General features: G+C 39.1%; 1 protein-coding gene across 1 annotated transcript in view; it reads right to left on the bottom strand.

Annotated features, from left to right (window-relative positions):
* Positions 1-15,237, bottom strand: part of hipk3b (homeodomain interacting protein kinase 3b) — a 79,647-nt gene that overhangs the window by 62,313 nt on the left and 2,097 nt on the right. The window contains exon 2 of the mRNA XM_049483243.1: positions 260-1,565. Within this exon, the coding sequence (XP_049339200.1) occupies positions 260-1,563 (1,304 nt within the window). The 5' untranslated portion in view covers positions 1,564-1,565. The remainder of the gene's footprint in view (positions 1-259; positions 1,566-15,237) is intronic.

The raw sequence follows: 15,237 nt of genomic DNA, 5'->3' as shown, positions 1-15,237 counted from the left end.
ACTCCAAGCATTTAATGCTGCTTTTTTAAATATATATTACCAGCATAAAATATCAAATTCTGAATTCTGTCATTAAATTGGATCATAAAACATATCATTAAACCCCTAATAAAAATAAATAAATAAGTGAAAAACGTTGATGGCGCCAATCTGAAACACATACCTGCATTCATAACCCTCTGATATTAATAGGTGTATAAAGCATGGCACATTAGCAGCCAAGTGCTATTTTGGAACAGTAATGGCAGCAGCTACATACCTGTAGTACCGTGACTGGAGGTACGTGGAGCACACTGCTTTGGAGACGTGGCTGGCCGAGCCGAAGTCTATGACTTTCACCCGGTACGGCTGTCGCACCGGGTCCACCAGCATGATGTTTTCAGGCTTGAGATCGGCGTGGATCAGATTCATGGCCTTCAGCTTCTTCAGCGCCGTGGTGACCTGCTGAAGAATGGGCCGGATCACCTTGAGAGGCAGCGGGCTGAACTTGTTCTGCTTGAGGAAGTCGTACAGGTTCTGCTCAAGCATCTCGAACACAAGGCAGGTGTGGTTACGGTGCTGGAAGCACTCGAAGGCCCGCACCAGGTTATGCTCGTCCGCGTTCTCCCCGCTGAGGCGGGCCAGGATGCCCACCTCGATCTGGCCCTGCCGCGCGTACGAGGGGTGGTTTTTCAGGATCTTCACAGCCACCACCTCGCTGGTTCCTCGTTTCCAGCATTTCACCACCTGGCCAAAGGTACCGCGGCCAAGGAAGTCCAGCACCTCATAGGTATTCTTCATGGAACAGAGCACCTCGTGCTGCACCAGCTGGTAGTCGCCGTCTCCACCGCCTGTTCCTCCACCCTGTTTGACAGGACCTCCTCCTACCGCTGCCGCCGGGACCGCCACCGGCGGGTTCCCCACATTCGCTTGCAACATTGCGGGTAACATGGACAGGTCCTCCACTATCTGCATGGCGCTTCCCACGTTCTCCAGCTCCTCGCTCTTACGTTTCAGCCCGCATCGCTGGGAACTGTCCGCCAAGTTAAAATCGCAGGTGTCCTCTCCCGCCCCCTCGTCGTCAACCCCTCCACCACCACCCTCACCTTGCTGTCGTCCTCCCCCTCCTCCGCCGCAGCAGCCGCCCCCGCCTCCTCTGCTTCCACTGTCCTCGCCCCTAACCCCTCCAGCTGCCCCTGGAGCTCCACTGCTGCTCTTCCTGCCTTTTTCCGGCTCTTTTCCCGGTGACCGGACACCTCTTTCTTGACGAGGTGCTGCTGCTGCTGCTCCTGCTGCTGCAGTTGCGCAGATCGCCTGTCGTTGTACACCTTGTACAGCAACAGTCTGCACTGGAAAGTCCTGCCAGTGGCGTCTGCCGGCCGCAAAGTCCCGTGTCTTGTACGTGGGTGCAAGTTTCGTCGGCTGTGCAATGCCAAGGGTTCTACCATTCAAAAAAGTCAGTGGGAAGGCCCTGTCATGGTAAACACAGTTGTTGGGTTCGACTTTGAGTTTCTTCACACTGCAAAAGGCACTTGTCTGAGTTTGATAAACATGTGGTGGGTAGACCAAAACTTGTGAGGCCATACCTGCAAAGAAAAAAGGTCAGAATTAGGAATCACGTAAATTTGGAAAACTTTGCTATTGGTATCCCTGTCGCAAAAATTACATTATCGACTCATTGTTTGATGAACGAACATGACGTGAATGAGATTTGCAGACCTCAATATTGCCCAATGCGATTAATTGCATATATTTAAGCAGACATATTACATTTTACCAGTCGCACTGGTAAGCAGATTTCAAACACACACAAACATACTACAGTTTTACTGCTGCTGTAGTCTTTCACACCATATAATTAAGCAATACAAAGACATCTGTATCTTCTGTTTACATGCAAGATTTCAACTCCAAACTACTTTCACTTTCCCATGTGAAACCCAGGAAATACCCACAATCAATCATGCGCAACATGATGGACAGCTCTCAAATTAAAATATGTAGTCAATCATTCAGCAAACAGCAAACTTTTATACTGTAAAAGTAATCTGATTCGTGACTCCAAAATCAGGATCCTTTCTAAATACTCAGCTTCTGAGAATATTCCATTAACGTGATTGAGCTGGTATGATGAATGTATTTTAAAACAGTGTTTTTTTATTTATTATACTATCAAACATTATTTTATACAATTATCCTTATTTTAGTGACATAAAATGATCTGAGCTTTCGGCTTGGAAATGTAGACTCTACAGCTGGCAAACATCAGTTTCCTAAACTCTCCATTTAAAGGGAGTGATGTGTTTCAGTAACCGTCTCCTCCTTAACCTCCCAGCCTCCCAGGCAACAACCAGTGTTTGAGCTTTACTGGACAAGAGGAAAGTTTGGTGGTGTGGAAAATCGGCTGCACATGTCCACGCAACCCTCCGCTCTGTCTCAGACTTCTATCACAGAAGGATGACGCAAAAACCCCATTCGCAATTCCTCTACAGTCAAAATATTTGGATTTCTGAATGTCAATTTTAACTCATGCACAGGACCTTTTTCCCCCCTCTGGGTTTTTGATACTTGCCAGAACTCATTCTGGGCCAACAGATCAGTTTTTTTTAGTTTTTCAGTTTAAACTAAAACTAAAAACAGAGAAATATGATCCTTATTTCTGTACAGTTACAGATGCGATATAATGAATAAAATAATAAAGCCCATAGTCACTTAAATGTTAATGTTCTTTTGGAGTTCAATAAATACATCAACATCTGCAGTATATACTGCAATACTGTAAAAAATAACCTGTATTTTTCACAACTACAAAAAAAGAATTGTGTTACAAAAACATTGGGCCACAATGTTAACAGTTTTCTGAGCTGGATTACTCACGGATGGTTGCTGACAGTGTAGATGAATTTTGTGTTTATTACAGGGGAATCCAAAGTAATCCCACATGGTAACTATAGGTTTATCTTTTTAGGGGAATGGAAGTAAAATATTTTTAGTTTCTCTTTCCATTTGTTCCACTGTGTGTGTTTGAGTGTGTTTCTCCCCTATATGTTTACATAGGTGTTTCCCAACTCAGTGTGTGTTTGAGTGTAGCAGCAATTGCTAAGACTAAGGGATGGGAGGCGCATTTTAACAGCATGGTATACCATGAAACCTATAAAACAGCAACCGTAGTTGGTAGAAGTAATAAAACAGTTTTTTTTTTTTTTTTTTTTTTTTTTTTCTACACTGCTTACTACAATAAGAAGAGTAATGAAGCGAGGTTTACGCAGATCCAGAGCAGGCTTACACTTTCATTATCTCGCTGAAACTTCTGCAAAGCCTGGCTTTCCTCAACTATTCCCCTGAGACAGCATGTGGTCTGATAACTAGCCTCTTCGTTATCCCTAACCTACTTGGAAAGAGAGATTACATTACTTAAAACTGACGACATGTCAATCCTCTGGAGGACTGGAGGAACTGGAAGCAGAAGAGACTTACTTCATTTATGACAAAAATAACACTTCCGAGGAAGCTAGCTAGCAAACTAGCTAAATGTGTGACTTGAACAGCATAGCTGAGGTAAATTTATGATTACAATGGCACTACTAAGGTAAATTTATGACAAAAATTGCGCTGCTGATTACAATGGCAATTTGTTGAGGTAGCTAGATAGATAAATGTATGACTTGAACAGAAGATAAATGTATAATTATAATGGCACCACTAAGGTACATTTATAACTAAAATAGCACTGCTGAGATACAATTATGACTAAAATAACACAATTGGTGGACATTTATGTCTATAATAGCCCTACTGTGGTACAATTATGACTCAAATAGCACTGCTGTGGCACAATTATGACAAAAATAACACTACCACTGTATACCTATGAATAAAATAACACTGCTGAGGAACAATTATGATTATAATTAAACTACAGAGGTACAATTATGACTAAAATAGCACTGCTTAGGTACATTTAGGACTAAAATAGCACTACTGAAGTACATTTATGACTAATATAGCACTGCTAAGGTACATTTAGGACTAAAATAGCACTGCTGAGGTACATCTATAACTAAAAGAAGCACTATTGAGGTACATTTTTAATTATTAGTTTACATGTAAAGAGTGGAATCAGTGTTATACTCTATCATAAATTCCCACAATTCTGATTTCATTAAAAGTAAACTTTTTTTTATTATTATTACTATTTTTTTCCTACCATCTGATTTAACTCTCTATAGCATGATATATTTGTCGGGAACTTAGGGATATCTATTTATATATCAATTGAAAACTTTGTGAACCAATGTTTTACTGTGATTGCCTTGTGAAATATATAAGAAAGAAATATAAGAAAGTAATAAATATATAAAGTATACAAATTTAAAATAGAAAAATAACAAATAAAAAATTGTATTTTAAACATACAGCTTTACATCTAAAAATTAAGGGACTGTGTAATAATAAAAAATGTTTTGTTTCTTTTTTTACTTTATATCCTTTTCTTAAATTAGTACCTCACACACAGAGTTTAGAGCAGAAAACTCCTGATGAACTAGTGTGTTATTAACAGCACTCCTGAAATAATCAGCCGGGCGCTAGAACACACAGAGATAAAGCTTCATACGCTCAGGCCTTTCATTCAGCTAAGCTCACTCAGCACAGCTGCAGCGTCTGCTATTATTACTGTATAACCGGTAACCTGATCCGGCTCATCTCAGAGAGAGATAGAGAGATAGAGCTGCTGCTGCTCCCCAACCTTCTGCTACCTGCCCCCGATAAAACACGCCTGACCTTTCCTCAGACCCAATACTCATCCTAACAGAGGAAAAACAAATAACGCCGTCCAGCAATCAAATGTTTCCATGACGGAGCGAGCGAGGCCGAGCGGACAGACGAGCCGAGGTAAAATAAATACCCAAAATGATCAATCTCACTAGGCATGACCTGCCAGAAGTTCACTGCATCTCGAGGCTCAGAGCTGGACCTGTTCCAGAAGAGAAATCCTCTACGAATGGATTTATTCTAGTGCTGTCACCTCCAACAGACGATCTGACAGCCTTTACACTTTTAAACACACTATAAAGTAGAGCTGCACGATACTGGAACAAAAACGGACATTACAATACATTTACTTTTTGTGATTAAATATTGTGATTTTAACTAATGCATAACATTGTACCTGTTTTAACCAGAAATTAATAATTAAAATATAGAAACCATATCAACTCTGTTTATACAACATGGGAAGATAAAATTATACTGGGTAGGAATGCACAGAAAGTAATTATTATTTTTTATTTTTTAATTTATTTATTTTGTCCCATTTTCCACTAATTTTAAAAGGTCATTTACCCAACCCATTAATTAAGTATTATCTCTCAGGGGGGTGAAAACTAGGTGTGGGTGATATGCCCCTAAAATAATATCACAATATTTCAGTGTATTTTGTGCAATAATATTTTTGGTGATTTGACAAAACCATTTTTTTTTTATTATTTTATTTACTTTAAAATGTACTATGTTAACGAAGAAACAATTTAATTTTTATTTAGTATAAATGTAAGTTTCATACATTATATATATACATATATATATATATTTTTAAAGTAATTTATCAAGACCCTGATTTTGAATAAATATAAACAAAAATAAAGTAGTCATAACAAAAAGTGCAGACCATTTAGTGCAAGCATATAAACAAACAATTAAAAAAATTGTCAAATTTATTTTTGCAATAGTAGAACAAAAAATTGTTTTTTTGCCACATTTCACCAGAAGTTTGTGACCTAACATTAACCTGATATTAATATGCACTTTGTAAATGCATGACAAATATATTAGGTAGGAATTAATCATAATATTACATTTTTGAACAAAACCAAACCAAATGAAACGAACAACATTTTTTTAGGTAATTGTCCATGTTTAGCATCAAACCTTGGTCTTGGATTTCGGTTGTCAAATATATCTGTGCATATATCGATACTGATACTGTTTAAATACAATCTGCCTCTGGTAGAGAAATCATACAAAAAGCATAGAAACAGATTTTTTTAATGTTACTATTACATATACACACAGTGCAATGCTGATGTGCAATGCTAACAGCTGGACGATACGGTCAAAGCCTACATTCAGTACAATATAGTTCTGATATCGATAAGAACAGTATCAGACTGCGGTGTACATAATCACACAATGTACTGATAGAGCTGGGCGATATGGTTATAGTGGTGCAGTTGGGTCACTGTTCTTTCAGAACTGATGATATCTTCAACATGATTAAAAAGCATATTGTCGATACAATAAAACATCATATCAAATGTCGTATTGCCCAGCTCTACAACAAAAGCAGCAAAGCAAGGTGACCCAGGTCAAGATACAGTTAGAATGAAACTGCAGATCCAGCACTGAAGCTCAATCCATGCATGAAAACGTCCGGTTTTCGAGGAATCAGTAACCTGAGCCTGCCGGCGCTCATGTTTAAGGATTTATTTTAGAGGGAATAAGCTCTGTTTCACTTTAAGAGCAGAAATACAGCACAAAATAATTAATTATCCTAACAAACCCTGACTATCCGGCCATTTTTCATAATATACATCCAGAACTCTATTGTCTTCTAACCGCCCATTACTGTAGAGCTGTATTACTCTGCCAATGCTGAGGATGATATTAATTATTGTCAGGATCTGTTGTATGAACTGTTTTAGCCTCAGAGCCAAATCACTACAGAGCGGAACAAAAACAATCCTGGGAAAAACATAAACAAAAAAATCTGGTTTATACAGGGGTTGGACAATGAAACTGAAACACCTGTCATTTTAGTGTGGGAGGTTTCATGGCTAAATTGGACTAGCCTGGTGGCCTATCTTCATTAATTGCACATTATTGCACCAGTAAGAGCAGAGTGTGAAGGTTCAATTAGCAGGGTAAGAGCACAGTTCTGCTCTAAATATTGCAATGCACACAAGATTATGGGTGACATACCAGAGTTCAAAAGAGGACAAATTGTTGCTGCACGTCTTGCTGGCTCATCTGTGACCAAGACAGCAAGTCTTTGTGATGTATCAAGAGCCACGGTATACCATCAAGAAGGACCAACCACATCCAACAGGATTAACTGTGGACGCTGTACGAGGAAGCTGTCTGAAAGGGATGTTTGGGTGCTAACCCGGATTGTATCCAAAAAACATAAAACCACAGCTGCTCAAATCACGGCAGAATTCAATGTGCACCTCAACTCTCCTGTTTCCACCAGAACTGTCCGTCACCACAATAAATTATTGTGGTCTAAAACAATTTTAGACACAACCTGTCTTTTTATACATGCAATTTAGGGACAAGAGGATATGGCCAATATACAGCCAATAAGCGCCACGTCTGACATTAAATTGGTACCACATATCAAATAAAAATTAATAAACTTATGTTATATATGTTTTTTTTCCTTTAATTAATAAAAATAAAATTAGTTCCAGGTTAAATGATAAAATATTAGTCTACTATTCTATTAATTTCTGATGTTTTAGGTTTTTCCCGTGGTTTTGTTTTAGTATAGGTATTGAAATATTTAGGCAGGTATCTAATGAATCGAAAGTCATATTATTATTATTTTGTGACAATTAGTTGTGTGTTTGTTGCTTTGTACAATGTAAATTTAATAATCTAAAAAGAAAAAAAAAACTGGTCATTCACTATAAAGTGAAATGTTTATATTTTCTTGTGTTTTTTTTTTTTTTATAACTGCACTTTAACCAAGCAAAAAAAAAAAAAAAATCCAATTACTCGATTAAATCAAAGGATTTTTTTAGAAGAATATTACTAAAATATTCAAGGGCTGCAGTCCTAGTACTGAGCTAAGGCTTGTGTTAGATATTCACCTTTATGTTTCATTTTCTTCAGTCGTGGCCCAAAATTCTTATTTTTCTGTATCCCTGACTGACATGTGTGATGTATGATAGCCTACAAAATGAAAACTACAAATAAACAATGATCTGCTTTACTTCCTGTCAGATTCAGACTGGTTAGCACATGTGAAGCATGAGAGAAGAGCCCTTCACTTCTTCCCAACAGAGCACAGATAAGAAACAGGGCATCACATGCTCATTGGGTTTGTCTCGTGTTTTGGGCACGAGTGAGAAGCTCTAAAGTGAATCAGTCTTAATCGTAAGGGTGAAGTGGAGCCGGGTCACTGCCCTCAAAAACAGAGGATCCTCTATGTAAGAGGAATAGTGGATCATGCTCACGAGGCCCCAATAGAGCAGCGTGCGAGCGCGTTCACTACGTTCCACTGGAACACCATTACAACCGTCTGCGGCGCCAAAGGCTAACGAGTAAATAGAGCGTGCAGTTCAATAGTAACAGTATTAGTATAATAATAGATCAAAAACAATAACACACACACAGTCCAAACAATAGGCTTGTTCTTATTCATGGACGACAAGAACAATCAAAACCATCTGAAAGGTCATATCTGATCAGTATCTGCCAATCCAGAGCGTGAAGGCAGTCACAATGGATCAGAAATGGATTATCCTTAAACTAAAGGTTCTCAGATTGGACTGACATCTGCCAATACTTAGCAGTATGGTAGTCTGAGTGAAACAGTAACAATAGTATTGGACAATTAAGCAATAATACACAAGAGGGAGTGCTATAACGTGTAATACTGGCACTTCCAATATTATACATTATAGCACATATGTATTATAGAGATTATACCACAGTTCCATTTTCACTGTTTATCGTAATATTTGAGCTACAGAGGACGAGAAAATACAATTTGTTTGGTTATAAACACTCCGCCAGTTAAAATAGTTCCACTGCTGCTCTGTTTGTAGCTGCGCTGTTTGGCTTGTAAGCGCTGCATCGTCGCTAGGTTACCTGTATGTGGCGGAGTTACAGTGCATTACCGGCTGATAACGTCACTCATAGAACACCTTTCAGCCAATCACATTGCACGGTCGGAACTAACTGTGGTATAATACTCAGTGCCTAATAAAGTATTCTGACTAGATTGGTATAGGCTGCTCCTCAACATGAAGTTACTCAGATCGGGTAGACTTATACTCAGCATTATGATTTGATTGGCGTTGGCTGACCCTTAGTAATACTCATGCAAATACTCTGCATTAAGGTTGTCTGATTGGACCAATATCAGCTAATACTCAGCATTAAGGGACCCTCATCAAATCAGAATTGGATGATACTCAGCACGATGGTACTCTAATAGGCTCAAGATCAGCTTACACTCAACATTAAGGTAGTCTGATAGGACCAAGATCAGCTAATAATATTTAGGATTAAGGTACTGTTATCAAATCAGAAGCTATCAATACTCAAGATTGATTCATTGTGGTCAGCTAAAAGTCGGCCAATACTCAGGACCGAGGTCAATATTGGACGATATTAGGGGTGTCACGATTTCGATATTTAATCGAAATCGATTGAAATTATGTCATGGTCTCGAGCCTCGAGCCTCTTAATAGTTTTGGTACCTTAAGATAAAGTTAATAATATGTCTTTGTTAAAAAAAAAAAAAAAAGTCATTCTCAGGGACCGAAAAAGTCTTAAAGTCTTATTTTTCATGTTTGACTGTTATAGTAGGATAGAGTTCAGTTTGTTAAGGCTCTAATTGTTCTATTATTTTGTACATTCCTGTATTGTATTATAATTTATTTTGTTATGTTGCTGTTTTAATAGTGCACACTGCTGCTACCAAAAAGCCACTAGATGGCATTACATATTACATCTTAATTAAATTATTTAAATTTGACCATTAGTGCCTAATGTGGTGTATTACAGATTGTATTACTTGTATCACTTTGCATCACTTATATCAAGCCCACCTTTTGAAATAAGATACTGTAAATTTGATGTATCAAACCAATGACTGACTAATCTAAAACGGGTATAGGCCTCTCTGCTGTAAAAAAAAAAAAAGAAAAAAGAAAAAAAGAAAATTGAAAATCGAATCGTGACCCTAAAATAGGAAATAAAATCAAATCGAGGATTTAGAGAATCGTGACACCCCTAGACGATATTCAGCAATGACGTATTCTGATTGGGTCAGAATCGGCCAATATTCAGCATTAAAGGAGAACACTGGTGTTCTAAACTTTGTTGAATAGCCCACCTCCGCTCTCCCGTAGCTTTCTGAGATCCAGTACTCTGTACAATGGGAGCTTTGGGGCATCCACTTTCCCCTGCAGATAAATCGTTTTTTTATACCGTTATCTAGGCTCAAAGTAGCTCCACACCTTATTGGTAGAATCCAAAGAGCCCTGACATTTAAAATGAAGCATTTAGAAGCTTATCAAAAACACTGTTTACAACCCGTAGCGTAGCCTGGGCAAAAAGCACAAAGTTACTGCATCTCAAAAAGCTGCAGGAGAGTGGTGGTGGGCTATTCAACAAAGTTTAGTATCATTTTTATCATGTTTTACTACACCCAAAGTGAATTTAACACCGAGGTTCCCCTTGCATGTACTCTGATCTGATCAAAACTGGCCAGTATTCAGCATTAAGTCTAATTAACTGGTCAGAGTATTGTCATCTTATACTCAACATTAAAGTGATAGAATGGGAATCTGACAATAAAGAGCACTGAGGTTTGTTTGTTTGGGTTTTGTGCCATAGCAGTAACATGTTGGCTATTGTATGGCATCGACAATGTTCATGACTTGAGCATCACAGATCTAAATCAGTGTCTTCATATGAAGGACTTCCAGACAATGTAAGTATTTTAGCTGCTGGAATCTTTTCAAACAGTTCTTTCATATGTGTAACCCTATAAAATAAAATAAAAAACTATATTTCTGGCAGTTAAAAGTGCAGGGCAGTTTATACTAAGATGTGTTTATTAGTTTGAGGAGTATCACAGAATGGTCAGGCTGTAGTGATTGTCTGATCTTGTCTATTAAGGAAGTCCATATTGCATTTAATATTAATGATCGGGGATACTTCATACAGTTTATTTTGTGGATTGCTGGACCATTCATCTTGCCATGTTCTTCTACAGTGAACTTTGACTAGCTGGAATGTGTCCGTATTTGGAACATGGTTCCAAGTGAGTTCCTGGTTTCTTACTTCCGAGCATTGAAGTACAATAATCAGATCAGATTATATTTGTTGATATTCAGCATTAAAGCACTCTGACTGGATCAATACTAGATGACAATCAGCATAAAGGAAGTCTGTATACACATCAGCTGATACTCATTACGCATTAAGGTACTATAATTAGATATAATTTAATAACTCCTGTACTGGTTTATACCCTGTATTATGGTATGCTGAATGGAACAGCTCAATATTTATCTCTAAAGTCCTCAGACTTGATCAGAATCAGAGGAAACTGGATTTGGGACATCCCTACTCAACACCAGTTCTAACAATCAAAACAACGCAATCGTGGAAAGATGAAACGCAAGTCTACTCCACTTGCTGCCAAACTCATCCCACTGTACAGCTCAGCTTCACAACATTGCAAAAGCAGCACCGCGAGGCTCTAGAGCAGGAGGTTCTTACATAAGAGCCCAAACAAGAGTTTTAAACCACTGAGAGATATTAACACCTACAGCAATAATGCAGAAATGTGAAAGTGAGAGCATTTTCTGGCTTTCTCAGAGCCAAAAACCTAAGCCTAAACAGCAGAAGAGCCAACCGCAGAATAGAGCCGACTTTGTTTTAGCAACATGTGTTTCTGTTTTGGTTCAGGGGAGGGGCTGAACTTCAGACTGTGAGGCAACACGGACCACCGTAAACCACCACCATCAACAAACTGAACAGGAGCGAGCTGAAGAATGCAACGTGGTATTCACGTGTACACAGAGGAGCAAAGAGCTAATGGACCTTTCCTTTAGGAACAAACTTTCGAAGCTGCTGAGAATATAAATATTATTATAGAAAATTGATATGGAGAATTTTTTTTTTTTGTATAATACTAAACTTTTGTATAAAGTGTTCAGTCCATAAAATTCACTGAAAAAAATCTTCAGGCCTATTTTTAGAGCAGTATGTAAAATTGTTTATATTAAATTTCATTTGATTTTAAATTGTGTTTCTGTATGATTCACAAGATCGTTATGGTTTACTGAGATGCCGAACTCTGTTATATTAAGTTACCAGTTTAAATATAGACACAAGTTCGAGCCGCAACTGGGGAAGTGTCCACCATGCCACACCACACCACCACACCCATCTGCCCAGTCATCCCTTCTGTCCACCTGTTGCCTCTCCTGGAGAGGCGAAAGTTGATAGGCTCCTCCAGTCCAGTCACAGATAAAACTTTATCATCAACATCGTGATATCATATAGTGAGATGACCTAATGATATTTTAATGTTTCTGAGATTTTAAGATCAGATGGGTCCAGACCAGGACTGTAAGTTAAAGCAGCACTAGGTAAGATTTCCTTGATTTTTGATCTTTTTAAAGAAGTAAAATTACAGCTTGAAACTCACTGCAGCGCTGCATTGAGGTGTAATAGGAGGAATAGCGGTGCTCTCGTGTCTGTGCCGGAGCTCCTCTGAGCTCAAACCAGACTCTGTTAGTTTTCCGAGGCGGCCGCGACCAAAGCTCGCGAGAACTGCGACCTGCTTTCCGACCTTTAGTTCTAACAGTTCTACAAGGACTACTGGTTCATTCTTTACAAACTAACATACAGACACTCTGGCAGAAGCTGGAAAGAGACCAAATATGTCTGTGAAAGCCAAAAAACGAGAAAGAGAAACTAATCCGCCTGAAACATTTATTACACTCTACAACTGTAGGGAGAGCCCACGATCACAAAATCCCAATCCTACCTAGTGGAGCTTTAAATTATTTTTTAATTATTATCGCAAAGTTATTATTATGTAGCAGACTGTGGTCATGTGACACAACTAGACAGGAGGCAGAGATAGGTAAAGGTCCACAGCAAACCTACAAATCCAACTATCACTTATCCTGGGAGAAAGTAAAAAGTAAAAGCATTGTGGTGCAATCTCTTTTTAAAAGTGAATGAATTTAGCAATTTAAGCTAGTATTGGCTTTTATCTCGCCAGCTCTCTTTATTTCTAATTCGTTGACGTTCTTTGGTTTAATGATGTACGACTAAGCAGATAAAGACTAAGTTAGGCGTTCTGGTATATTTCCATGATCACAGAAGCTCTTGTATCAGCACTATTAGCAGCTGTTGTAAACAGAAAAAAGCCATTTATTATATATCAGGCTCATTTCCACAGTAAGTTTCACTAAGATTCAGAGAAACATGTTCTGAACTCACAGCCACAACTATGCTGAAGCACTCGCCCGCGGACTGAGCTCTGTTAAAATAGCAGACGTGCGATCGTGTGACTCCGGCTGAACTTCCCCTCCCAGTGAATGAGCTCGTTCTTCAGAACAAACAGAGCTCTTCTGCGTTCTGTGTGTGTGTGTGTGTGTGTGTGTGTGTGTGTGTGTGTGTGTGTGTGTGCGCACGCAAGCATGGGGTTAACTGTGCTTAAAATCAGCGCTATAAATGTAAACACAATGTCCGAGAAGCAGAACGTCAGCAGGAAGTTTAAGGTTAATCCCATTTCCTTTTTATTTATGAGAAGAGAATCCCACTGATCAGCCAAAACATTAAAACCTTGTATCTAGTTCTATCTATAGGCCACCCTTGGCCACCAAAAAAAGAAAAACATGGTCTGACAAGTCGTGGTCCTGGCACCCAGAGCAACAGCTGTAGCAGTAAGTTGGAAGGTGGGACTCCCATGAGCATCAGTGAGCCTAAAGGTGCCTTGACGCCCACCTGCCTTGTTTGGTCCAGTTTTTGTTTTGGTCTGGCCAAAACTCAAAACTTGGTCCGGCCAAAACTCAAAACTTGGTCCGGCCAAAACTCAAAACTTGGTCCGGCCAAAACTCAAAACTTGGTCCGGCCAAAACTCAAAACTTGGTCCGGCCAAAACTCAAAACTTGGTCTGGCCAAAATTTAAAACTTGGTCTGGCCAAAACTTTACACTTGGTCCGGCCAAAACTCAAAACTTGGTCCGGCCAAAACTTGGAAGGCCGGACTTTTATGAACATTAATGAGCCTGAGGGTGCCAAATTGCCCACTTTGTCTTGATAGGTGTGGTTGTTGTGACTTTTCAGTTTGGTGCAAACCAAAATAGTAGTTTCAAAAGGGTTGCGAACCATGTTCAAGACCAAGTGGCCAAAACTTGGTCCGGCCGAAACTCGGCCTGGCCGAAACTGTGGCCAAAGACGGTCACCACAGCAAACCACGGTCAAGACCAAACGCCCAAATCTTGGTCTGTCCAAATGACAGTCCGTCCATAAGCCATTCCGGCCAAATCTTAGTCCGGCCAAAGAGGCGGTCAGAGTCTGGATCTGCTAAACCATGGTCCAGATCATCTGCAATGTATAAGCACTTCTTTAGATAGTTTAGACTTTTGGATCAATTACCAATTAGGAACTTGAGACAAGCTGTCCTCAGCCTTAAAACAAACAATAATAAAAATAAAAAAACGAAACCAGTGTTTTGCTCAAATCCAACTCCCCTTGGTGCACAGGCACATCACTTAGTTATATGGATGAAAACACTAGAGATTTCTGTATCTACTGTAACTGTAGATTAACCCTCATTTATAAACAGTAATAAAAGGATCCTGAGGGGAATCTGTTACACCTAATCTAATGCGTCTGTGAAAGAAATCTAAATATGGCAGAGAGGTACAATTTAGCACAACATATAAAAAAAGCGTACTGAAATGACAGTATCTTACAAACCACTTCCTGTGAAGTACAGGGAGACTCCGACTACATAGGTGCTACATACAGCACGTCAGTTATTTAGTGAAACCAAAACTAACCTGACGAAATGTACCATATAACTTAACTCCCACACAAAACTTGGTGCAAAAGTCACTGGAAAATTGACAGTGTGGAACTGAATCATTTTGGTTCTGTCCGGCGCTACCTAGTGCCCTACTTCTGCCTGCAGCAGCCAGGAGGTGGACGGGTTCTCCTTCTGAGTCTTGGTTCCTCAATCTCTGAGGGAGCTTCTTCTGACATACTCTTTAGGGGCCAGACCTACATTTCTGGAAAAGCTCGTAAAAAATTATGTATGGGCTACATGGTGAAAATATATCAAAATATGTTGAACCTATACTTTATAAAACATATATAACACAATATAAAAACTCCACTGATGTTACTTTTAATAACTTTAAAAACAGTTTTTTTTTTGCATGCACTCAATATAATTTTTGTTTGTTAAACTGTTACATTCTACAGAATCAGGGTC

The sequence above is a fragment of the Astyanax mexicanus genome, chromosome 9 (genome assembly GCF_023375975.1).
Source record: "Astyanax mexicanus isolate ESR-SI-001 chromosome 9, AstMex3_surface, whole genome shotgun sequence".
NCBI classification, from domain to species: Eukaryota; Metazoa; Chordata; class Actinopteri; order Characiformes; family Acestrorhamphidae; genus Astyanax; species Astyanax mexicanus.
This window is presented reverse-complemented; position numbering and strand designations above follow the sequence as displayed.